This window comes from Lethenteron reissneri, chromosome 37 (genome assembly GCF_015708825.2).
Source record: "Lethenteron reissneri isolate LAM-NWPU_2019-01 chromosome 37, ASM1570882v1, whole genome shotgun sequence".
In the NCBI taxonomy this organism is placed as follows: domain Eukaryota; kingdom Metazoa; phylum Chordata; class Hyperoartia; order Petromyzontiformes; family Petromyzontidae; genus Lethenteron; species Lethenteron reissneri.
In genome coordinates, this window is record NC_083815.1 from 6,386,158 (window position 1) to 6,412,845 (window position 26,688).

A 26,688-nucleotide genomic window follows, 5' to 3' on the forward strand; every position below is an offset into this window, starting at 1 on the left:
GATTGTGTCGCAAACAGGGTGTCTGAAAAATCGGGCTCCAGTCCCACCCAGACAAATGAGACCAAGATTCAATTCTCTCGATAAAGGCATCCAATTTCAGAAGCCTGAGGCCAGTGTAACGAAGCCTGAATGGTACAGTACATACCGATGTGGAGAAGGGAGTTTATCCTTGGGCCAGTAATTTGTTCTCTCTCTCTCTCTGCTTCGTGTCTTGACCTCGGCTGCGATTGGGTCCATGAAGCTTGTCCCGAGGAATACTTTGGCGACGATGCGGCAAGTGCAATTTTCATACGGAGCGGCTCATTGCAGCCACATTGCAACGATAAACAATTGTGGCAACGGCGGTGTAAACCGTCGCTGCCCGTTTTCATCGAAAGGCTCCATTTGGAATAAAACGATGCCCAAGCGTGTTGAGTATTCCTCGTCAGTTGCGCTGTTCCATCATGATATATTCATTCGAGGTGGACGGGTGGCTAAAGGGGGTTAATGTGTAGGTCAAAGTGATGAGCTGCCACTGCTGCTGATATTCCGGATTTGCACCTGAGAAGCCACCTATGACGAAATGGGATTGTGAAGTGGAAGTGAGCTGATCGTCTTAGTCCAGTCACCAAACCCTCGACGAAACACCCATCAACTTGAATTCAGCCTTTAACTTAACGTTGCTTGCTCCGTCGCCGATAATGAAAAAAATGTGAATTCTAAATGTCGCCAAACACTGTTTTGTAGGGAATATTAAATGCGTGCCTGTATTGTTTGAAAAATACGTCGAGGAGTGAGCCTTCACATTTGGCCAGGGGGCTCAGCTGCAGAGTGAATGTGTTTTCAATCGGAAGGTTGCGAGTTCAAATCCTATTCTTAGGTTTTTTTCGGTAAAGTCACGTAGGTAAAAAATTTACATTTTTAAAAGTAAAATAAAAATAAAAAATAAATCACGACGTTTCGGAGGCAACACAAGCTTCCGTCTTCAGGTGGAACCGTCTTTTTAATTTTAATTAATTTTAATTAACAAAAAAATACCTACGTGACTTTACCGAAAAATCCTAAGAATATGAATCCTTGCAGTTACGAAAGCTTCAAATCTAGAAAATAAGTTAAAATCCTGGTTGAAGGTTGACACAGGTCATCACCTCTCCGGCCTCAATGAAGTGAGTACAAACGTGGAATTTCTACAATGTGAAGTTTACCTGCACATTATATTTATAATTATATAACATTACATTTAGAATCTATGCCATGAATTGTGGCTGTGACAATTGGAGATGAATTGTCACAATTCCTGGTGACAATTCGATTAATGAATTGTTTTTGTACTGCCTCATTTGTATTGTTTCTCATTAGTTTTCTCTCAGCTTTATTTTCTCTATGAGCCTTCATGTAACATATTACTCAGCATGTATATAATTTGCATACACTGGAAATATTCCTTCTTAGGCAATTAGAACGCTTGCATTGCAAGCTTTAATACACAACTTAATTGACGAGGGGAGCGGTAGTGTAGTGGTTAGCGCGCTGCGCTATGAACCTGGCGACCCGGGTTCGATTCCCGCTCGATTATCTGAACCGGTCCTGGGCCTCCCCTAGGTCGACTCAGCCTGAAATGAGTACCCGGTGCGGTGTGTAAACATCGCCACTGGGGAGACAAAGGCGGTCGGGCGTGGTGCTGGCCACCCACCCCCTCGTGTACCGTTCCGGCCTTCATAGGTGCTCGCTAACAGCACTTGCCCCTACAGTCTGTTAAGGCTATACGGGGGATCTTTGTCTTGTGTGTGTAAGTAGTGCTGTGTGTATAGGTATGGGTGTGTGTGTGTGTAAGTAGTGCTGTGTGTATAGGTATGGGTGTGTGTGTGTAAGTAGTGCTGTGTGTATAGGTATGGGTGTATATGTGTAAGTAGTGCTGTGTGTATAGGTATGGGTGTATATGTGTAAGTAGTGCTGTGTGTGTAGGTATGGGTGCGTGTGTGTAAGTAGTGCTGTGTGTAGGTATGGGTGTGTGTGTGTAAGTAGTGTTGTGCGTACAGGAGGAGTGGGTAACACAGTGGTTAGCGCACGGCACTATGGACCTGGCCACCCGAGTTCGATTCCCATTCAACGCTAACATCAGTGGCGAGCGATATTAGAATCGGTCCTGGTCATCCCCTACGTCAACTCGAGTGAATACGTTAAAGGGTTTGTAAGCATCAGCACTGGAAAGACAAAAACGGCTGGGCACGGCACTTTGCTAAAACACACGTTCGAGTGTTTTAGCCGCTCTTAATAGGCGCTCGCTAACAAAAGGCACCTGCCCCATGCAACTCTCTGTTGTGGCTGTACCGGGAATCCTTTATCTTTGTGTGTGTTTTGGTGGCTGCCTGAGCACCTTAGCAGTTTCCGTGCGCACTTGCAGAGCGGCTGCAGTTTGCATGCATTAACGAATGCAGCAGCACATCAAAGACGAACGGTGTCACTGGGGCCACGTGGAGTACATCAATTATGACGCGTGACGCAGGCTGTTCATGCACACGAGCGATCGCATGCGCAACACGGGAGCGGGTCATTTCCCTTCTTCCCTTGACCTCTCCGCAGCCCAGAGGACCATGCGCCGACTCGATAAACTGCGAGATTTACCTACAGAATCTGAAACTCGTCGTTGCTCAGGGACCCCGGGAGACGGTCTTCACAGCGACTGCCAATTAATTTAAGCTAACCGAAGGAATCGTTTTCTTCATATCTATGATGCCCATTAGTTCGTGATGGACAACAGAACTTGGCGGCTGTGAGTCTGATGATTGGTGATCTCTAATAGAATTTGGTGGCTGTGAGTCTGTTGATTGGTGATGATTAATAGAGTTTGATTGCTGTGATTCTGATGATTGGTGATCACTAACAGAGTTTGGTGGCTGTGAGTCTGATGAATGATGATCACTAATAGAGTTTGGTGGCTGTGAGTCTGATGAATGATGATCACTAATAGAGTTTGGTGGCTGTGAGTCTGATGAATGGTGATCACTAATAGAGTTTGGTGGCTGTGAGTCTGATGAATGATGATCACTAATAGAGTTTGGTGGCTGTGAGTCTGATGAATGGTGATCACTAACAGAGTTTGGTGGCTGTGAGTCTGATGAATGATGATCACTAATAGGGTTTGGTGGCTGTGAGTCTGATGAATGGTGATCACTAATAGAGTTTGGTGGCTGTGAGTCTGATGATTGGTGATCACTAATAGAGTTTGGTGGCTGTGAGTCTGATGATTGGTGATGACTAATAGAGATTGGTGGCTGTGAGTCTGATGATTGGTGATTTACTAATAGAGTTTGGTGGCTGTGAGTCTGATGAATGGTGATCACTAATAGAGTTTGGTGGCTGTGAGTCTGATGAATGGTGATCACTGATAGAGTTTAGTGGCTGTGAGTCTGATGAATGGTGATCACTAGTAGAGTTTGGTGGCTGTGAGTCTGATGATTGGTGATCACTAATAGAGTTTGGTGGCTGTGAGTCTGATGATTGGTGATCACTAATAGAGTTTGGTGGCTGTGAGTCTCATGAATGGTGATCACTCATAGAGTTTGGTGGCTGTGAGTCTGATGAATGGTGATCATTAATAGAGTTTGGTGGCTGTGAGTCTGATGATTGGTTATCACTAATAGAGTTTGGTGGCTGTGAGTCTGATGAATGGTGATCTCTAATAGAGTTTGGTGGCTGTGAGTCTGATGAATGGTGATCACTAATAGAGTTTGGTGGCTGTGAGTCTGATGAATGGTGATCACTCATAGAGTTTGGTGGCTATGAGTCTGATGAATGGTGATCACTAATAGAGATTGGTGGCTGTGAGTCTCATGAATGATGATCACTAATAGAGTTTGGTGGCTATGAGTCTGATGAATGGTGATCACTCATAGAGTTTGGTGGCTGTGAGTCTGATGATTGGTGATCACTAATAGAGTTTGGTGGCTGTGAGTCTGATGAATGGTGATCACTCATAGAGTTTGGTGGCTGTGAGTCTCATGAATGATGATCACTAATAGAGTTTGGTGGCTATGAGTCTGATGAATGGTGATCACTCATAGAGTTTGGTGGCTATGAGTCTGATGATTGGTGATCACTAATAGAGTTTGGTGGCTGTGAGTCTGATGATTGGTGATCACTAATAGAGTTTGGTGGCTGTGAGTCTGATGAATGGTGGTGACTAATAGTAGGTGTTACCGTAGCAATAACGCTAAAACAGAAAATATGATCATTTACACTATGTCAAAATATGAATGCATCGATCAATATCCTCAATCTACAACCAAGTAAGAACCCATCGAGTATAAGGGTGACCTGAAACACAATAGAATTCCTATCAATTCCTTGACAACATCATCCTACAGAGTCTAAATATTAAGCAACGTAGAGGGAAAAAGCCTTGAAAAAAATATTAAGCAATTAAAATAAAATGAACGTGTGAAGATGTTAATGAGCGTCACCTTACTCATTCCACATTGGGGCAAGGGTATGTGTATTTACTTCCATTGACAAATATTGGTTTCAAATAGACGTGTGCGACAAACAGGTTCAGTATCCATGGAAATCTGCCACGAGGAAGGGAACCTCGCCAAGAATTCGGCTGGCGGTTGGATACGTACTGTGCGAAAGAAGTTCTACATACAAAAGGCCACCCCCATGCTAAAGCCCTTGCCATTCATTCCATTCTCCTGCTTGCTGCCTAATGGCATTCTTAGCCAATGGCATGTCCCACTTTCAGGGTAAACAATGATGCCAATTACTTACCCAGTTTGAACTAACAATCGCCATACTGATGAGTGCTGTTGTTACCACATCGTCAATAGCAATTAGCAATGCTAGCGTCCTAAACTAGAATGCTCATATGAGTGTGTGGCAGTTTGCATCACCAATGACAGCCCCTAATAATGGCAATCAACGCCAGCGTTTAACACTGAAAACGATTCAGCCAGGTAAAGACTCACCGAGTCTCAAGACTAATTTCCTGGAGGGTCCTGCATTGGGATGTTTGGCCAAATAACATGAAGAAGTAATTTGACACTTTAGGGGGGGGGGGGGTCAACTGGAGTACCCGGAAAAAAAAACCCCGCACACAGACACACACGAGAAGGTGACAACACCATCTTCTTGGTTCTTTCGGTAAAGTCACGTAGAATGGAAATAATAAAGTAATAAAAATAAAACATAATTTAAAAAAAATTTCATTTTCATTATTTCATTATTTCCCTTCTACGTGACTTTACCGAAAGAACCAAGAAGATGAATCCCTGCAGTCACGAAAGCTTTAAATCGTGACAACACCAGTTTCTTCCTGATCACCTCACGGCCTCAACACAATCCTGGCAAGGCCGCGGTGCTTCACCTACCAACGCACCAACTATGCTTAGCTTTCAAAAAGCGGGCACACGCGTGGTGAATTCATCTCAATCCGTGTAAGCTATGTTATACATTTAGGAGGCAGACTACGTACGCGAAGCTACGTGCCATGCATTGCCTCACGACTCTTCTGACTGTCATCTTCAGCTTTAAACAAATATTGGGTGCATAGCATCGGCAGACTTCCCCCCCACGTATAAACTTTCAGTGGATTTGCAACACAACCCTCGGACGACGATGATACGGACGAGCAATGACACGCATTGGATTCTCGCACATCTCCATTCATGATATTGCCGAGCCCTCTGTCAATCCACTGCTGGATGAAGGCCTTCCGATGCCGAGTTGGTCGTGAGAGTTTCTCGACCGTACTGCACTACGCTGGTCAGCGCCAGTTGGTGAAAAGGGGGTTCGGGTATCACTCGCCATCGGTGTTAGCCGTGGCTGGGAATGAAATTCAGGTCACCGGGTTAACAGCGCGGAACGTGATGCACTGCACCACTGCTCCTCCGGACCGATGGCTTGCACGTGCGCAATTATTCCTTGGCAGCCGATTTATAGAATTAACTGGATTTTCACAAAATTACCCGAAACTAATGTCCCCGATTCACTAACGTTAGCCTTGGCCAACAATGAACCATCGAACTCAGGTCGTCGGGTTCACAGTGCCTTACACTTACCCACTGTGCCACAGCTGCACGCCAACGACATATGACGAAACACACCGTTTTAAAATGTGAAATACGTGTGAATGTTTTTTTGTGTGTGTGTGTCAACGATCAACAAGCGGGAAATGAGCTTTGGCTTAGCATTGCACTTGGGGAAAATAAGGGTGTAAAAGCTCTCACCATCTGCAGCAGGCCTATGTAGGACATGAGGTATCCGTTCTGCTCTGGCTGCAGCTTGAAGTACTCCATAGTCAGCAGAGAGAACATGCTGTGGAAGATTCCTGGGTGGCGACAAAAACAGGGAACGCAGGAGGGCAGCGAGGCTTAAAGGAGAGATGCTTTTGTAAGTACAGCTGGTGGGATAATTGCAGAGGCACACAGGCTACGTTTAGGAATTGCAGTAAAAGGTCACAGATGCTTAACAGCTGGATATATAGTGCCATTAGATACATCCTTGGTGGTTAATTCCTCGCCTTTGATTCGGTCAATTAAAACATGCTTTCCGCTCCTTACTAGCGTGATCGTCGTTAACGAAGCCGCGTGCGGTGCATGTTCATTGTTAGACGTGCCTTTTTCCGTGCGAGACAGGAGAAACAGGAGTCATGACACACTGGCTTTCCCGGGTGATTCTACCTAGTTACATTGAAACATGCTTCCTGTCACGTTGATTGGATTAAACAAAATGTGTGGCCAAATGTAGGGCTGACCAGAAACACTTAAAAGCTAAATTAAAACGTTAGGATGTCTCAAAGTTTCCTAATCATTAACCACAGGCGGCGTGGGTCAGAAAAAACTATCTTTGCTCCGTTGAATATTTTATCACTCCTACGCTTGTTATTTGAATTTCGAAAAAAGAAAAGTAAAATAGCCTTACAGCAGTCTTATGGACGATGAATAGACATGTATTAAGTGCATAGAATAGGCGTCAAATATGTACACAAATGTAAAAATAACAATAACAAATATTCAAAAGTGCACAAAAATCATGACATATATACAGGGTGCTTTCAAAACAATGTTAACACTTATATGGGACTCGTTTTTAATGGACAAAGAAGGGATAATACAATGTAACATGATAACGATTGTATATTAATAGCTTTAAAAAGTCAAAGAGTCTCCCACTTGTTCGCCATCATTGTCAACACGTGCCTGGAATCTTCTCCAGGTGGTCTCCAGAGCCCGGAGGCAGGACATTTCTCGTGGTGTTGTTTGAAATTCTCAGAAGTGTTAACAATTTTTTGAAGCACCATGTACGTGCTTAGAAGTACACCAACAGACAGAATAAGGAACACGCGATTCAGGGAACAAATACATTTCCCTGCCACCATTCCATTCTAATTCTTGCTTGCGGCAATATGTTCAGGAGCAAAATGCCAATGTCGATCGACGCCCGCTAGCCACGAGAGGGCTTAATAGCCAAGCGTTAATGAAAGAGGGCTTGGGCAGGAGACATCACTCGAAGGCGACGGACAAGACTGGTGGATGGAAAGGCAGCCGAAGGAGGAACATCCCCCAGAGGGATGACCGCCATGGAGATGAGACAACTTCGCATGCAGGATCCGGTTGTGGATTTACGGCATCGCGAGACCACGAATGGCGATCTTGTGGAGAGGCATTCGTCCAGTGGTGAGTAAGACCCATCGCTGTTGACGATGGTGATTACGCGTAGCCGTAAGTAACCGTATTGTTTTTCAACGGAACCTCCATTGTCGCGTAATAACGTGCAACATTGCAATTTATTTACACCGCAAACACTCGTTCGCCCGAACCAATTTTCAGATGCCCTTGCCTGTTTAGGATGAGTGAGCTTTTGCTGCACTGGGCAATCTGCCGTGTAAATTTATTTGCCGTGCCCATTCGGCAACCGTGCATGCTGACCAGGTGGCTGTCCGGTTGCACTGACCGTATCTCCGCAGCAATAATATATTGAACTAAATTGTGACTGCGTCACTGCTCCCTGTCCGTTCCGCTGTAAGCGCGGTCTGTCTGCCCGCGTAATGTGTAGGTGTGGCGGGCGTGTGTGAGGATGTGGTTTGTCAATATTCCTGTTCGACCCACAGCTATTCACTGATGACAACGGATTCCGACGGATAACTGCGGCCACAATTTTTTGTTGTGCCAAAAAGGAAATAACGCACTGCCTGTGTGTGTGTGGCAATGTGGCTCTCTGTGTGTGTGTGTGGGGAGCGGTGGTGTAGCGGTTAGCACGCTGCGCTACGAACCTGGTGACCCGAGCTCGATTCCAGCTCACGGCCAACACCAGCGACGATTATCTGAATCGGTTCTGGGCCTCTCCTAGGTCGACTCAGCCTCAAATGAATACCTGGTGCGGTGTGTAAACATCGCAACTGGAGAGACAAAGGCGGTCGGCCGTGGTGCTGGCCACCCACCCCTTCGTGTGCCTTGGTGGTCTTCATAGGTGCACGCTAACAGCACTTGCCCCAACAGTCTATTGAAACTATACGGAGGATATTTGTATTTGTACATGCACATACATGTCCGGCCACCTTTCTCTCCCCTTTCTTTCCCCCAGTGCTGACGTTTACACTCCACGCTCCAGATAATTGACAACAACTCTGCAGGTTGCCCTGCGAATGTTTTTGATAACGTCTCAAAGAGCCTGCATTTTCATCTCCTGATTTAGTCCACGATACTTTGACTCAGCCTTAAACGAGTACCTGGTGCGCTGTGTAAACATCAGTTCTGGTGGCTGACAATAGTGCTGGCTTCACCAGCTACCCTCGTGCACACTGCCCACATTCGTAGGTGCTTGCAAACAGCAATTGCCTCCGCAGCATGAACAGGCAATGTGGGAGGATCTTGAACCTGTGTGTGCACGCGTATCTACGTATGTTTTACTTATACTGGTAGGAGCCTCTGGTTACACCAGCCCACAGGGGATTATTGTGTCCGTCCGTCTGTCGTGCAGGGAGGGGATGGGTGGGGAGGGAGGGTGGGGAGGGGCTGGGTGGGGAGGGTGGGGAGGGGCTTGGTGGGGAGGGTGGGGAGGGGAGGGGCTGGTGGGGGGTGGGAGGGGTGGGGCTGGGTCGGGAGGGGCTGGTCACCTCGTGGTGCCCTTATAAAACTCAACGTTTAACCTACTCACGCCGGCTTGTGCCCACCCTCACAGTCGGGCATATTTGCGGAATACACCACGCCGCCGTTGACCCTGGCCATTGACCGAGCAACCCAATGTTCCTACCAGCTCCCTTCGCAGGAATGTGTTTTCGCACCGTACGTAGCCAACCGCGCTGATCGGAAGTGCCCATACACACAAGTGCACACATGCTCAGTCGCCATGCATAGAGATGAACCCAGACACCATCACGCAGGCTGCAGTCTTCCAAAGGAGCAGTCACCAACATGCTCATATAGACATGCAATGAACCAACAATAACACTCGCGCACTCATGCATACTCATTACACCTCAACTCACGCCGATTCACGTTTCCATGTGTCCGGAATAGAGTAGCTTCAAAAAGACGTAACATCGCATCGGGCACATTTTTTGCTTATTATTAACGGAACTGCAGACTACATTTGAGCCTACGCACGGCAATGACTCACAAATAAACACACCTACTCTAGAGCAGAGCCTCCCTACACAGTAGCTCTGTAACGTAAGATATGCAGCTGTCGTTGTGGTTGTTGTTGTTCCTGAAAGCGACGTTCAGTGGCGTGACTTAACCCAACGGAGGCAATGTCTGCTGCCCATTCCCTGCGTATGGCGCGGGGCATTCACTTTCGGGGGCCCATTGCGCCGCTGAGCATCGCTGTGCTGGATGAGTGCGTGAAGAGGATGAATAAAATATGAATTAAATATTTCATCCCTTGGATAGCGGATTGAGAGCCCGGAGGAATGTGGCGGGGTGGGGGGGTGATGCATAGATAGCACCTTTTTATTGGGCTGGAGGAATGTGTGCCCGGATCGTGTAAACCTGTTCCCCGGTCTGTGCCAGGTAAGCGCGGTTACCCTGCTGTTCGCGTTAACACTGCTCGTACAGATATATTGCCGTGCCGCGCAGCGCAAGCGTGCCGATTGAAGTGAGCCCAGCAACGTGGGCAAGGGAATTGGGACGGAGGCTGAAAAGAAGCGTGGACAGATGTGTGCTTGGGATTGCACCGAGAGACGTAACGAGGAAACGATGGATGAGAGAACATACGACGCACGCAAGCTACGGATATCATTGATTTCCAGAACAAGACTTTTCTTCTGTTTTGAGGGGGTTGAACATAGTGACTGAGAAGTCGCAGTTTGTTTGAATAGAAAAGTGTTGTACGAGACGTTGGTGAGGCCGGTTCCTGTTGTATGGGGCCGAGTGCTGGGGCACAAGCAAGAGGGAGGACTAAGCTGTGGCTGTCGCAGAGACGAGGATGTCGCGGTGGATGTTGGGTTCAACAAGGAAAGGACGGCGGGAGAAATGAAGAAGTGAGAAGATGACTCAAGGCGGTGGATGTCACGGGGAAGATGAGAGAGAAAGAGAGAAAAGGCTCTGGTGTGGTTTGGTCATGCGGAGAGACAACAGGAAAATGTGGGTCAGAAGGTGCCAAGTGATGCAAGTGGAAGGAAAGCGATGAAGAAGCAGAAGAAGAGGTGGGGGCGGGGGGGGGCGATGTGGTGCGATCGGACCGTGGTGGCCCGAGGAGCGGAAAGAGAGATGGCGCAGGACAGGGCAGCGTGGAGAAGGTTGGCAAGGACAGCAAACACTCCGCACGAGTGGGACAAACGCGTGGACGAAGAAGACCGTGATGAAAACTAAGTGGGCTTGGGAAGGACGCGTCGCTAGAAGGGGCGATGGCTGATGGTCGAGACTAACGACAAAGTGGCAGCCAGAGGAGTGAACGGAGCCCAAAACGACAGCCATCCGGCGGGCACAGCCGCGAAAACCTACGCGGTGAGGTGAGAGGGTCGCATTCGCGAACCGTTGTGTGTACGCTGCACAACAACAACAACAACAAAATGGCCCGAGTTGATTTGAATGCAAGTTGGACCCTGATTTCACTGCATTCGCCCCATTGCTGCGGTAATTGCTGGTGACTCGTCAAGAGCAATCGCCTTGTCGATGAATCTTAATTTTGCGGTTAGTGTAGCGTGCAACGAAGATTATCTCAAGTGAGCATGAGCTGAGAGAAAATCACACGCACAATTAGTGTTAATTCTTGTCACGACAAATCCAATAAAAGTTTAAGCGACAGAGCAGGGGATTCCGCTCGCATACCCGAGTGTCACAAGTGGAAACAATTCTACTGCGCCCTCCTCAAGAAAACTAGTTCAATATGTAAAATACCCATCTTGTGTCGTACAATGATAACCAAAGTTTTTGTTGAAAAAGTCAAGTGCTTCTCCCGAAGCCGAAATTGTAACCGGCCAATTAAATGAATGCCCCTAAGCAACAAAAGCAACAAACTGGAGAATCAAACAGAAATATCGAACGGTTAAATGACGCCGCCTTGACACGCAAAGCATGCTCGTATTCCTGTTACAATTGTCGTGGCATCGCGGGATGTCACTCTGTAACGCCGGCCTGAGAGAGGCACGGCGTGCGATGTGGCGACATCGCGGACACCACGTGGGTGTGGGTGCAGTAGCGGCCCTAGAGGGGCTCGGTGAGCGCTGACTGACAGCGCCGGATGGCATCACGCTCGGCGTGCAGTGCCGGCCCCTACAGGATAGGCTGCGCGAGTGCCGGACATGGAAATGGGGTTACTAAGGGCCACGGCGCTCTGGTTGACCCCGGACGACGCGTGAACGGTGAAGTCTACACAGGGCCCCCAAGTGGGGGCTAGGGGTGGTCACGTGTCAGGGTCGAGATCCTGCTCGAGGATTCTAGAAGGTGGGCGTGGCTAAGGGCGGAGCCAGCTACGCCGCAGAGGATATAAGCCGGGTCCCCCAGTGGGACCAGCTGCTGTTGTTCATCCTGAAGAAACCTTCGTCAACGTTCTACGTTCTATGTCCTACAAGAGTCTCCAACACGTGGACCTGGACCCAAGCTGTGGTCCGGTCTGTTGTAGCTAGTCACGGTGTGATTAGTGTAGTTAGCCTGGTGGTCACCACCATAGGTTGTTATCCTGTTAAGGGGCAGTTACCCCGTGTGTTGGTGTTAATAAATGTGTTGCCTCCAAAGAGTGCGTCTGCGACTCAGTTGAACTCAATACAACATTAAAGATTCATAGATTATTCAGAGATTGTGTAGAGCTTAGTTTAGATTTAACTTCGTAGAAATGAGCATTCCCTAGGAAACCCTAAAACAATACAGGACAATAAAAAAATGAAGAAAAATCTCAGAGGCTAACGCGGTGAAAGAAGCAGTTGTAACTGTTTCAATTTTGCTCGTGCAATTTACAAGGCAGAGTCCTCACTTGACAATTCACAAGTAATTATGCATTATTCATGACCCATTGTCAATCCACTACTGGTCGTGTGACTATACCTGCCAGCGAGCGTTCGACACTTCACGTGGCCTTAAAGTGCGCATCGCCTGGCACAGGCGCCGTGGTGATGTCACCGCCACTTCGTATTGAATGGCGGTTGTTGTTGTTGTTGTTTTTGTTGTGACCATTCTTCACCACGCTGATTCCGCGTGGGTTGATGAAGTGTGTGATGGAGGTGTATAACCAGTTGAAATTATCTTCTTGGTTCTTCACCTGAGGACGGCTGCTTGCGTTGTGGCCGAAACGTCGTGAGAATTATTTTATTATGTTTTATTTTTATTATTTTATTACTTCCCTTCTACGTGACCTTACCGAAAGAACCAAGAAGATGAATCCCTGCAGTCACGAAAGCTTTAAATCGAAAAGTTCAAATCATGTCAACAATGGCTACCACCACCATCGTTATTATTTGTACTGTTCAGTTCAGGTATCACTCGACGCTGTTGTTAGCCATGGCTGGGAATTATATTCAGGTCGCCGGGTTAATGGTGCAGTGTGCGTGAATCACTGGGCCACTGCACACCCCCCCCACGCCCTGCACCCGCACAGCAGCTCATGACAGCAAATTAATATCGTTAACCGGCTTTTCAAAAAAAAATCCAGAAACCTTTACTGTATTCCCAATTCAAATAAAACATTTGCCTTTGTTGAGCTTGAGGGATTTCTTTCCCCTTCACGGACATATCGGCGTTCATCGGTTCCCATCAACATGTGTGGTTTACCAAATAATAATGCGCATATTTAATGCAATCTAGTTGTGGACTACACGCAGGGAGATCACGTGCACAGCCTTGCATGTGTCTAGCCTCGGCTAGAGCCTCGCATATACACTTCACGTGGCCTCAAGGTGCACATGGCCTGGCACAAGCGTCGTGGTGACGTCACCGCAACTTAGTGGCGAATGTCGGTTGTTGTTGTTGTTGTGTGCGGGGAGTGAGCGGTGGTGTAGCGGTTAGCGCACTGCGCTACGAACCTGACGACCCCGAGTTCGATTCCCGCTCACGGCCAACACCGGTGACGTTTTTTCTAAACCGATCCTGGGCCTCCCCTATGTGGACTCAGTCTCAAATGAGTACGTGGTGCGGTGTGTAAACATCACGTGGTGCTGGGCCATCCACCTCCTCGTGTGCCCTTCCGGTCTTCATAGGTGCTCGCTAACAGCACTCGCCCCAAAAGTCTGTTAAGGCTACACGGGGGATCTTTGTCTTGGTGTGTAACCTTGGCTCTTATGCAAGGGTCAGAAGGTAGCAATGTGGGTTAGGCCCAAGGGATGGGGGAAGAGCTAAAACAAATGAAATATGACAAAGAGTGGCAGTAAGAGAACAGGGAATGTTTCAGGTGCACAGGTGCATCTACCCAAGGGGAGGTCAAGGGTTGGTTACAGACAGAGCTGTGGAAGGTGGCCACGATTACAAATGCCAAAGAAACGGATCCAGCTGCAGTTGCATAGAAAAGGAACAGAAAACACTTGAACATTTACTCGATGACTAGACGAATGGCAGGCTCTGGCCAACAGGCCCCAAATACCACGTGCAATATCGAACATGCACGACATTCTGAACAATCACTCATTATTTTCTATCATTCGAGATAAGTGCCCTTCCGAATCTCCTCCACTTTAATCACTAACAGAACGGCAAGTAAGAGAGAGAATCCTATATTTTAAGGTCAGTCCCATTACAGCAGTTCAGGCAATTGCACGTCACAGCCCATCTATTTTCATTCATTTCAGCTGCCACATTAATTATTCAGCTTTAAAATTGTAATTGATGACATCCGGCGAAATGTTGGGATTATGGTCTTGGGGTATGGAGATCGAACGGATTTATTTATTCTAATTTATTTTCCCTGTGATGATCATTTTCTTGTTATGTGCATTTTTCTTGTGATTTATGCATTCATCATTTAGTTTTAGATTTGATGAGTCGGTGCGTTTTGTTTTTGTATTAACTGTGTAAGGGACTGACGAATTTATGTGCAGCACTGTGGGGTGCAATTGCATGAATGACGCTATGTAAAATTACATTATTATTATGAACAAGCCCCCTCCACTACCATGACGAATGACGACTACTGCCGTGGCCGTAATTTTTAATCAGAGAGATGGATTTTAATCACACGAAGAGCCCCAGAGCTTGCTGGGCTCAAATATTTGTCACAATTCCAATGACGCAATGCTTTTTTCTTGGCAAAATGAGCAACACCCGACCTCGAGGAAACCCGAGTCGGAAAGGGAAGTGGCCAATGTTCGTAATTTAGCCGGCAACGTGGACAGGTGCTGATGATCTCGTGACCTGCGTGCCGTTGTGTTGACTCAATCGATTGGAGTTCAGTGCCCCGGGCGTAAAAAAAACTGGGGGAGGGCGGTTGGGGGAGCAAAACTTTCCCAACGCCTTTTACTCAGCATCCCTATCAAGCGGCAAACCCAGCCCGGCTCATCATCGCTGTGTGGTTGACCGGTAAACAACACGCGGGGCGAATGTCTGCCGTGAGCTGGACATCCCAACGGCAACGCTGCTGCGGGGCTTGACGGCCGAAGGAACCCTTTAGGCAGAAAAGATCATCTGCCGTTCGCGAAATAAAATAAACAAAATAACAAACAAAAGGAAGGCTTTTTCGATTTAAGCTTTTGTGACTGCAGGGATTCATCTTCTTGGTTCTTTCGGTAAAGTCACGTAGAAGGGAAGTAATACAATAATAAAAATAAAACATAATAAAATAATTCTCACGACGTTTCGGCCACAACGCAAGCAGCCGTCCTCAGGTGAAGACCAGGTCTGTCGGGGAGACGCTTTGTGGCCGAAACGTCGTGATAATTATTTTATTATGTTTTATTTTTATTATTTTATTACTTCCCTTCTACGTAACTTTACCGAAAGAACCAAGAAGATGAAAAGGAAGGCTGCAGAATGACCGGACTGGCTACGTGCAGAGACCTAAAATAAATATGACGTCTAAAGAAAATGTTAAATACTGACACATTTTTGTTTGAGAAATACATGATATCAACTGGAAGGGACTCTGAAAAACATCGCTCTTATCTAACCAGGTGGGTAAAACAGACCCATATAAGCAATGTTCTGTGTCTACATATACAAATAAAATAATTGTATTCTATCGTCCTGTCGGCTTTCGAGATTAATATTATCCAGCAGCATTTGTTTAAGCAAGCAAACTATGTACCGGTTTCAACCTTTTGGCTCTCATCAGCGGTCAGGCTTGTTCAACAAATGGAACAAATGTTAAACGAATGCTGCTGGGATTCCAAATATTATTGGCAAGAGCACACTGTATTAATCTCGTGGAGACCCAGAAGGTCAAACCCTGTCCAGAGTCTGCTCGCTGAAACAAACATTGCTGTATAATATTGGTTGGTCTGTAAAGCCATAAGGCCAACAATGGACTGGAGTTTCATTCTGTTTATATGTGGGAGACAGAATGGAGTTCTGCTTCTATAAACATGTACCCGAAATTGTCAATAAGAACAACAACAACAACGTGTAATGAAAATAAAACAAAAAATAATATAACACGACGTTTCGATCGCAACACAAGCGGTCGTCCTCAGGCGGAAAAAAATATATATATTTTTAAATAATTAATTTTTCCGCCGGAAAAAAAATACAGATCGAAACGTCGTGAAATATTATTTTTGTTTTTATTTTTCTACCTACGTGACTTTACCGAAAGAACCAAAGAGTATGGATTCCTGCGGTCACAAAAGCTTCAAATCAAGATTGAACGTGTAATGAGTTCGTAAGACAAGTCATCGATGGAATGAAGTTGCGTCCTTGCAAGGCCGTACCCCACGAGGTAACTCAGCTGCCAGGTCTCAGCTCATCTAAGTGATGTCACCTTGGTCGTGATCACGATATGAACATGAAGATGCATTTCCATTTTTTTTATTTTGACGCAATCAACTTTCGAGAGCATTTTCTTACGCGCTTGAAATTTTAACGTTAATTGCACGCATTTTTGTAAAGCGCCGCTGCACGTTTATGCCCGTCAATGACGGCTGCATCTGCGCCGTATATTTTTGGGGAGGTCGGGGGGAAGGGGTAGTGTTGTGTGTGTGTGTGTTGTTAAATTGTGGTGTAATTACGAGTTTGACATCTTCAAAGGCAATGATCAATACACGGCCTCCCCATAACCCTACCTTTCCCTCCGCGATGCCGCCTATTTCCGTTAAACGTCAATTAATTTAGTCAAAAGTGATCATTATGCATTGGCGCCGCGTCACTCGAGTTGCACACGGACATGGTTAGTTAAGCTCAGGAGTGGGGTTAGGTTAGCCTTGGCCTAGGGAGCCCTACCTTTGGCAGAGCTCTGATTTATTACACGGTATGATGTCGGCATTTAGCGCACTGGTCTTGTGAACCTGGCTCCCTGAGTTCGATTCCTGATCGTGGCTAACCAGTCACATCACATCCCCTCTGCTTGCACCCAACCCGCACTAACCCACACGGTGAAGTGAGGTCAGACACCCCTTCATAACTGGCACGTTGTCGGGATGCCTTCATCCAACAGCCGACAGTCAAAGGGGCTGTAACATTTTTTACTTATTTTAGTGTTCGTAGTATAATGATTGAAGAGGAAGTAACTCGGACATTATGACACAATAAAACGGATCGTTGCTAATAATTTGTCGTTCTATAAATGTACGAAGGGCCCCTTTGTACACAAGTATTACATTCGAAGAGCAGGCTATCACATTTCATCAAACAGGGATGGCCTCTAGGCAACAGGCGACGCGACAGCGAACAAACGCTGTGATCTATGTCGCGAAAATAAAAACGATTGGAGTGTGCTCAGCGGGTCAAGCAGACAAGCACTTCTCGATCACGCAGTCATTGCAGCTCCGCTCTGTTTTACAAAATCAAGACTCGCACTGTGAACCGCAGGCCACAGAACACAGTCGCTCTCAGGTTTGTGTCAAATATGGCAAAGAAGACGGTGCAGCCCTGCATTGGCTTGCGAACGCCTCGACTGGCGAAAGGCCACTGCTGGTGGAAGAGACCTCCCTGAGAGAGACCCTCTTTGGCAGGGGTCCTCAATCCCCGGGCCGTGGACCGGTACCGGCCCGTGGCCTGTTAGGAACCGGGCCGCACAGCAGCAGGAGGTGAGAGCGGTGAGTCCACACGTGGCCCTGCCCCCATGATTGTATTATTCACCACTTCCGTCCGCGCCTCTTTCCCACACCTGCGCACTTGTCTCAGCAGTCACAGTGTTGGTTAAGCCCACAAGCTGCTAACCCCTAGTAGCCACAATGAGTAAAAAACAAACGTCGCTGGAGAGCTTCTTTGAAAAGGGGGAAAGACCCAATGATGAACCCCCCCCCCCCCCCCCCCCGGTCCGTGAAAAAATTGTCTTCCACGAAACCGATCCCTGGTGCCAAAAAGGTTGGGGACCGCTGCTCTATGGGGTATTTGGCCTACTCTTCCACGCTGGCCAGACAGCTTAGGTGACAGGAGCTGCACCACACGTGACCTGCAGATCTACTAACTGCGGCGTAGCCCATTTATGCCGCTGGCTGGACAGACGTTGGGTGGACAAGGTAAACTTTCCCAATTGTTTCAAATGCCGTGCCGGGAGATTGACATCGAATACTGGTAACCTCTGGTTTAGAAGTCCGGCTTGCTAACTATGACACCACGGTAGCATCTCAGGCATGTTTTACTTGTGTTTAAAAAAAAATGCTCCTGTGTAAAACCCATAAATGCTGTTCAGTCACTCTGTGGATGGTGTGTTTTGAGCCGCCAATTAACTTCTAAGTCACCAACCAGAGGCGCACATAGACACGAGTGTCATTCATATATTCCTGTTCTCACCACGGGTGGCTCATGGATATCAGGTTGAGGAAGCCAAAAATGCCCACCTTGGGGTTTCCAGTCTCGGGTAATAATGTATACAAGTGGATTTATTGAGAATAAAAAAAAAAATTACTGACAGTGGCTTCCTGCATAGACTCACTCAGAGACTCATAGACTCCCATAGAGACCCAGACTCCCACAGATACCCATAGACACACACAGATCCACATACTCGGCCCCACAGACTCACACAGAGATCCATAGACTCACATTGTGGCTCAGAGACGCGCATAGTGGCTCAGCGTTTCATTATAAAACACAATTAATCGATTAATTAATTCAAATTGATTCTTAGTCTCACAATGCACGTGTCAAATCAAGTGTGTGAGGACAGATTATCAACAATGTGTGCAAATGGTATGCAATGTTTTTCATCAAGGATCTCAAAGTGCTGTCCAGGACACAGCAGCAGCAGACACTCAGCATGAAAGTAATTATGTTCTATATAAATTTTAAGAATCCATTTACGAAATGAACTAAAAGTTGGATAAACGGAAGCGTATAAATGGGGTTTAAGACGTATTTTTAAAATGTTCACAGGCTCAGAGACTCCTAATGGATCGTGGAAGGGCGTCCATAGCCTGGGGGCTACACGGGAAAACGCTCGGTCACCCATAGACCGAAACCTCGATCTGGGAACGCAGAGAAGGTCTGCATTACTCGATCTTCGCGACCTTGGAATAAAAAAAACACATTCCTGCGGAGGGAGCTGGTAGGAACGTTGGTTTGCTTGGTCAATGGCCAGGGTCAACGGCGGCGTGGTGTATTCCGCAAATATGCCCGACTGTGAGGGCGGACACAAGCCGGCGTGAGTAGGTTAAACGTTGAGTTTTATAAGGGCACCACGGGGTGACCAGCCCCTCCCCACCCAGCCCCACCCCTCCCACCCCCCCCACCCAGCCCCACCCTCTCCATCCAGCCCCTCCCCACCCTCTCCACCCAGCCCCTCTCCACCTTCCCCTCCCCACCCAGCCCCACCCTCCCCACCCAGCCCCTTCCCACCCTCCCCTCCCCACCCAGCCCCTCCCTCCCCACCCAGCCCCTCCCTGCACGACGGACGGACACAATAATCCCCTGTGGGCTGTAGTAACCAGAGGTTCCTACCAGTATAATAGTACAAGTACTCTGAAACGAAACAGTACACAATAGAAAGGAGACAATAAAAACAAGATGAAAAAGGGAAATCTATCGTAAACTGAATCGTGATCTCTTATTGTGACAATTCATCACATTTATGATGGGCAAATCATCTAATTCCTTATACATTTGGCAATAAGCAGTCTAAAATTACTCCAGATTTCAGATAACTTAGTGCTGAATCCATGCCTTTGCCCTGAGCAAAACTGTGCAGGACGGGTTGTGAATTCACCCCTTTTATAAATTTGTGATTATTTAACGTGAACTCAACTCACTTATTCTAAGGCTACGGCGGCATGAGCCAGTCGTTCATAGGACTTAAATAGGGTGAATCAACAAAAGGCGATCAGAGCTAAGAATAGTTAACAATAGTAATCAATAGGTAGCTCTGATCAATAGATCAATAGATCAGAGCTAACAATAGTGCACTCTTGAGATACCACCTCCAGAATTTCAAGGATCAACATTCAGGCAACACTATGAACGCCACTGCATACGCACCCCAAAAAAGGCTTATTATTATTATCAACCAGACCTCGTCCCGTCCAGAGCCATAATTTCCCATTTGCGATTCTCTGCAGCCCCGTGTGTAAAAATGTTAAATAAAAAACGGCACCGAGCTGTGAATGTTACCGATTAATAATGTATAGGCCATCAATTGATTTATTTTTCTCGTAGCGTTTGGCCAAAACTGCGATTCCAAGATTGAATCACACATTCAATCTTGAACTTTTCTACATCCCTTAATCTTTGCATTTTTATCAATCCAGTGGGCATGGTGCAGAGCCAGAGGTGTTTAAAAGCCAAGGCAGACAACGATAAACTTACGTTACATATTTACAGTCAGCACATGCACACTATCATATACAGTCTTGCATAATGCACAATGGGGGGAGGAGCAGTGGCACAGTGGTTAGCACACTACGCTATAGACCCTGGACTTGAGTTTGATTTCCAGCCGTGGTTAATGTCAGTGACGAGTGATATCTGAACCGGTCCTGAGTATCCACACTGATTAGCGTGGTGAAATATGGTCAAATAACCCCCATGGCCTGGGGAGTTCATTGGCAGGGAGTGGATTACACTGGTCAACAAAAAAAACATTTTTTTCTGGCCTGGACTTTTGCAGCTGTTTTAGGCTAATTTCAGGGTGCTGATTCCAAATGGATCTCAGATTTGCTGTATCACATCTCATTTTTATGCTATCGGCATACCCCATTTGCAAGTGGTTGCGAGTCAGTGACTGCTTTAGTGTTAAAATATGGCGCTGTATTTTTAGGATAGTGTGTTTATAACATCATTTTATGTAGATATCCACATTTATTTAATATTTTTTCTTTTGCAGTTTTTATTGAAAATGCAATATTTGATATCTCAAAAACCTGATGTGATAGAAAAAAACTAAAGCCAGATTTGGAATCAGCACCCCAAAATTACCTTAAAACCGTTGGAATACCTTGTGCCAGAAAAAAGTGTGTTGACCAGTGTTGGCAATCGGTAGCTTGACAAAGGGCCGTACATCATTATCTTAGTAATTGTTATTCCATAATGAGACAGCATATCAGGAAATGACACATTTATACACTCTGTGTGTGTATATACAAGAAGTTCATGAAGGTGTCATCCATTATTAAAGCACTATAATTAGACATCAGTTCGAGCTAGGTAAATAAAACTACGCACACGCACTAGGTCGTATGAAGACTTCATCATGCCAGCCTCATCCCTCGAAACATCCACGTGTCCGCAGTGGCATTGGCGAGATGTGAACTATTACGCCTGGTATACAGGAGGTCGTGGGTTCGATTCTGACCCTGATCGCCTGAATGTTTGGAGTTTGCATGTTCTTCCCGTTGTCGGGTGGATTTTTCTTCGGGTCCCCCCGGTTTTTATAGCCACATTTAGAAACATCCCTTTAGAGTATTTGGCTGATATTAATTTACACATCATAAGCCCACTTCGTTGAGCTATCATTTGTGGCCAGGTCGCTTCTGAAAAAGAGCTATACAGCTCAGTGGGCCTTACCTGGTAAAATAAAGAATAGTTTATAGAGAGATAGAAAACGCAGGTGTTTGCCAACATCTTAGGCTGTGATTGTTTCAAATGCTTCTGTTCTGTGCTATTGAAGACCACTTCGGCCTTTTGGTAAAACAAAAAAATTGCATACGAGGAGTCCAGTTTGTGTTTTCACAGCGAAGTACCATGCAAGTTAAGAAAACGATTTACTTCATACCTGCGTCGCACGCAATGTGAATGTTGAGGGCAGAGGCCCTTGCTTGTGAACAGCGATGGCAGTGAAGTATTCTCAGTCTGCCTGGAGGAGCGTGTGAAGGGGGTGCGAGACGCGTGCCAACTGCCCCCCCTCCCTCCCCTGTTCTCTCCCCCCCCCAAACCTTCCCCCTTCCCCCCCCCCCCCATCTTCTTCCACCCCAAAGCTCACTCATAGTCGGGCATGCAAGGCCGCCCACTATAAGTCGTGGGGAGCCTGGCTCTGTTGACGAGCTGTCGCAGCCAGCACGGGCTACTGGTGAGGGTACGTGCTGAGAATAACATAGGACGTACGGACACTCTGAGAATAACACAAGACGTACGGGCACTCTGAGAATAACACACGAGGTACGGGCACCCTGAAAATAACACACGATGTACGGGCATCCTGAAAATAACACACGAGGTACAGGCACTCTGAGAATAACACAAGACGTAAGGCATCCCTGAGAATAACACACGATGTACGGGCACTCTGAGAATAACACAAGACTTAGGGCACCCTGAAAATAACATACGAGGTACGGGCACCCCTGAAAATAACACACGAGGTACGGGCACCCTGAAAATAACACACGAGGTACGGGCACCCTGAAAATAACACACGAGGTACGGGCACCCCTGAGAATAACACACGACGTACGGGCACCCCTGAGAATAACACACGAGGTACGGGCACCCTGAAAATAACACACGAGGTACGGGCACCCTGAAAATAACACACGAGGTACGGGCACCCCTGAGAATAACACACGACGTACGGGCGCTCTGAGAATAACGCCGAGCGACAACTTCCAATTTCTAAGCACTCAAAGCTCTGACTTTTCATTTTGTGCTCCCCATGAATGTAATTCTTTTGCCAGGATATTCCTTAAATCCGAGTGAATTTATACGTTCAAAAAAGACTCCGTCACATAACATATTATCTTGGTATTTTATTATTACGTAAAAAAACAGATTCCTTTTAGTGGTTCGTGTAGGGCATTGTGAGAAGAGCATGAAAATGACAGCCCTCTCTGATTTTCCACTGCATAGCAACGGGTTCTCTCCTCGCGTCTTTAAAAATGCAGGTTGTACTGCAGAATAACGCGTGCAGTTGACGGTCATGTTTTCTGTCACAACATCATCTTTAAAACGAAACTCAACTTTTTATCTTACCAGGTAAGGCCCACTGAGCTGGTGCCTATGCTGCAACTGAACGGCTACCTTATAGCCCAGCAGAGATGGGTGTCTCACTCACGTGAACATCTCTGCGTGATCCACCAACCTTGATTTACAAAGTGTCGGGATATCCGCACGCACCACCACCACGCCAGGAAACAGCCTTCCCTATTCCATTGCCTGAGTTTGCCACCCGTCCTGGCTTTCCTAGGACCGTTCTGCTTTGCTGGTATCTGTCCTGGGAAATCTGTAAGTCTTCCTGTGACATTTGAAGTGTTAATTTGTTGGCAGTTGCATGATTATACACCGCTCCAAATATTGTATTTATTTGCACACAGTAATTCCCCCCACCTAGCCCGATGCTTTCTGGCATTGTGAGATATTCTTCCCATGATATGTCCTCGTTTTTTTTGGAACCTCAGAGGTGGCAACTCTATCCATGACCCAGTCATCAGTCGATCGATCCCTGAGGCGTGGGCCCTGACACTCTGCTGTCGTTCACAGCATTCCTAGGGTGTCTGGAAACGCCATCTGCTGAAATATTAATGCCCAACCAGGAAAAATTTTACGACGCTTCCCATGGTGGTTGCACCCACTGCCTGCATCGGGCCTATTAACTTGTCACAGCTGGCACGCACAGCGTTGTTGCTTCGTCTTTTTTAGGAAGAAAAAACTTGCTCATTTGGCTTGATATATATTTAATAGTTTACACCCACGTGTTTCATGCACGTGGCATCTGCGAGACGATGAGCTACACGTATTAAGTGTTCCCGAAAAGTCTGCATTAATATATATTTTAAAAAATGATTTTTTTTTCATGGTAACCGAAGGCAAGTGGTCAAAGATGCAGTTGTTCAGGAACTGTTCATGGGTTTTTGCGTATTGCATCTGGCCAAAGTGCTTCTTGTACACGTTTGTGTGTGTTGTTTGAAACGTATGATTTTCAGACCTGCACCGATGTTTTTGTTGTGATGGGTTTCCTCATCATTTACATATTCAGTTTATACAATTTGCAACCTTGGCGTGCAGGGAATAGATTACGGACGTTTAAAAACCTCGGCTCTCTGTATTAATGACTTCAGAGTTGGACGACGTCATATTGCTGGCAAACCTTATGTTACTTTGCGAGTAACAGACATATATCCAGGATATATATCAGAACTGAAACGTTTCCAACATTTTGCTTCGGCCGTTTTCACTTAAAAATGTTCAAATCCATATTTGCCGCAAAACCACACGTTCCCTGCGAGCGCGCCACAGATATATGCAAACGCTTCAAATATTTCCCTTTTTAGCGTGCGGATTTCCTTCTGCTCTGACAACGTGCACAATAAGAATTCCACAAATGTAAGCAATTAACGCGCTGTCTTTTTTTTTCTTCCTTGTGGACGGATGCCCACCCTCTGAGCGCGGACCATCTGGCTCCTGGGGAGAGTGCCTCGCTTTCTTCGCCGGGAAAACCCCCACCGCTCTCTCCTGCCGACGAGGGCTTGAGGATTTAATGAGCTGCCACCATGAAAGCTGCATTCACACCACCACCACCACCATCCACTTCAGCGGGACGAGCTGCGTCAGAAAATGCTCTCGGGCCACGGCGTCAGCACACTCAGGCGTTTAGACGTGTCTTCCCATCAGATCGCAGCTTAATGTATTCTGCATTTGTGTACATGCACACGCGTGTACGCTGTATATTTAGCACAGGCGGAATGTGCCCGATTTTGTCGGATCTTATGGTGCCTAAAGGAGGCATGAGCCTGGTCAGTGCTCAGATCAAGTTTCAAGTTTTCATTTATTAGGTATAGCCCTGTGAGCCATTCGGCTCTTGAATCGGGTGCAACCGCAACAAACAAAAAAACTAAAACATGAACAAGAAAACATCTTAAAGTGACTATGTGCAAACAGAAAATCCAAGAAAAGACAGCAAAATATTGCAGAAAAAGCACCGTACACCAACACTGTGTGCAAATATCCCAGTGGTTGACCACCGTGCACAGCAGGTTGCCATAGGTGGCTGTGTGATTCTGCTCCGTGGTGGTTAGCGGATGATAAAATCCAACGTTGTACTGTTTGTCTATGCTCTTGGGTGTATGCTGCCTGCCTTCACCAACCTGCACTGAAGCAGCGTTGTGCACAACAGTCAAAGAACACGCGAGCTCTGCACACCGTAGGGAGGTCTTCATCCAGCAGCGGACAGATGAAGAAAGAGCTTGGGATAACACAATTCTTCATTGGCGTTTAAATAAATGACACTGACATTCAAGACTTTATTTCAAAGCCTGAATGTTTGGCCAATTGCATTTTTTTTTCTTGTAAGTGGAAACCAAATTATGGTACTTAGAAGAAGAAAAAAAAACACCAAATCAAAGATACTTTTTGTACTGACATCTACATACGCCTCACTGGTGTATGCGGGTCGATATTATATAAGGTCCATTTCTGTATGATCCACCGAACCTGACTGCTAATGTTGCATTTCCACGGCCGTTATAAATCAAACCAAGCCGTGCCAGGCCACATGTTGGTGCCGGCATGGCTAATTTCTCGTCCCACCGTGCGGCTCCGAGGCCTCGTTGCTTCCTACTCTGTCTTCGCAACCTCGCTCGCCCCACCCTGCCCCCACCCATCTCCTCTGCAGCCAGAGAGAAGCAATGTTATTTGTTATGTCTCTTTAAACAAGTTTTAACGTTCCATTAGCGTGAGTTTACGCTATCACGAGCTCTAAACCTATTCAGTTACATTTCCGCGGTGACGTTTAAACAAAGGCATGGACTAAACCCTCGCCTCGGCTTTCCGCCCACCCCTCTTGTGTTGATCAATTAATAGAACGGCCAACCCTGCGAAATCCCAATGATAGGATCTGTAAATAAGGATTCACTTCGACCCGTAACGCCTGTCGGGGTCTACCACCATGCGTTGGGAACGTGAACGCAACAAATACAAATAAACCCACACGGGCACGAAGTTGGCGTGTACGTATGAACAGTCCGTTCTCCTATAACGCATGTTTTTACAACGTGAGTTTGGATATGATGCGGTGAATGCATTAGGGAACACGTTTTGATAACGAGGACGCGAATTGGATATAACCGCGATGAATGTACGAGGGAACACAGTTGTTTGTATAACGCGGATGCGAATTGTATATAGCGCGATTGGGTGAACGGAACGACGTTGTGCGAGTAGGAACAAGGCGTTCGTGCGGCTGCCTCGGCGCAGCGTCACGTGAGTCGGGATGCTGCTGGATGCTTCCAGACGCTACCCACGCGCCTCGGTCTTTGTTCAGCCTGCGTACGCATCTCACGTGCTATCTGTGCTTTACCCGGTGTCGTTTATTATCACGCGATTTTTCTATAATGCGACGTTCTTCAGGAACGTAACTACCTACCGCGTTATAGGAGAACCGACTGTATGTTGAACTTCTTTCGTACCGTACGTAGCCAACTGTGCTGATCGGAGGTGCGTCCGTGTTGACCCCATGATGTGACGGGTGCCAGCTCGCTTGTGTGCTCATGCAGGCGAGCGAGCAAGTGGGTCACCGCACAACTTATCCTGATCTGTCATCCCGTTAAGTCTGCCATGGGAATTCTGCACCATGCCCACTTTCCCAGCACGCAAACCGGAACAGCCTCTGCTTTTCAGCGCTCGTAGGAACGGTGCATCGGTCTCTGGATAGTTTGTGTAGAGTGTGGGTAGTGATGCCCGCTAATGTCACTTGCCCAAACAGCCTGCTGTGTTGGCTATACGGAGGACCTTGTACATTTTGCTAATGTGCAAAAGTGCAGACCAAAGACAC

General features: G+C 46.8%; 1 protein-coding gene across 1 annotated transcript in view; it reads right to left on the bottom strand.

The window, feature by feature from the left end:
- SLC22A18 (solute carrier family 22 member 18) overlaps window positions 1–26,688 on the bottom strand; it is a 144,365-nt gene that overhangs the window by 36,116 nt on the left and 81,561 nt on the right. The window contains exon 7 of the mRNA XM_061566757.1: window positions 6,204–6,304. Within this exon, the coding sequence (XP_061422741.1) occupies window positions 6,204–6,304 (101 nt within the window). The remainder of the gene's footprint in view (window positions 1–6,203; window positions 6,305–26,688) is intronic.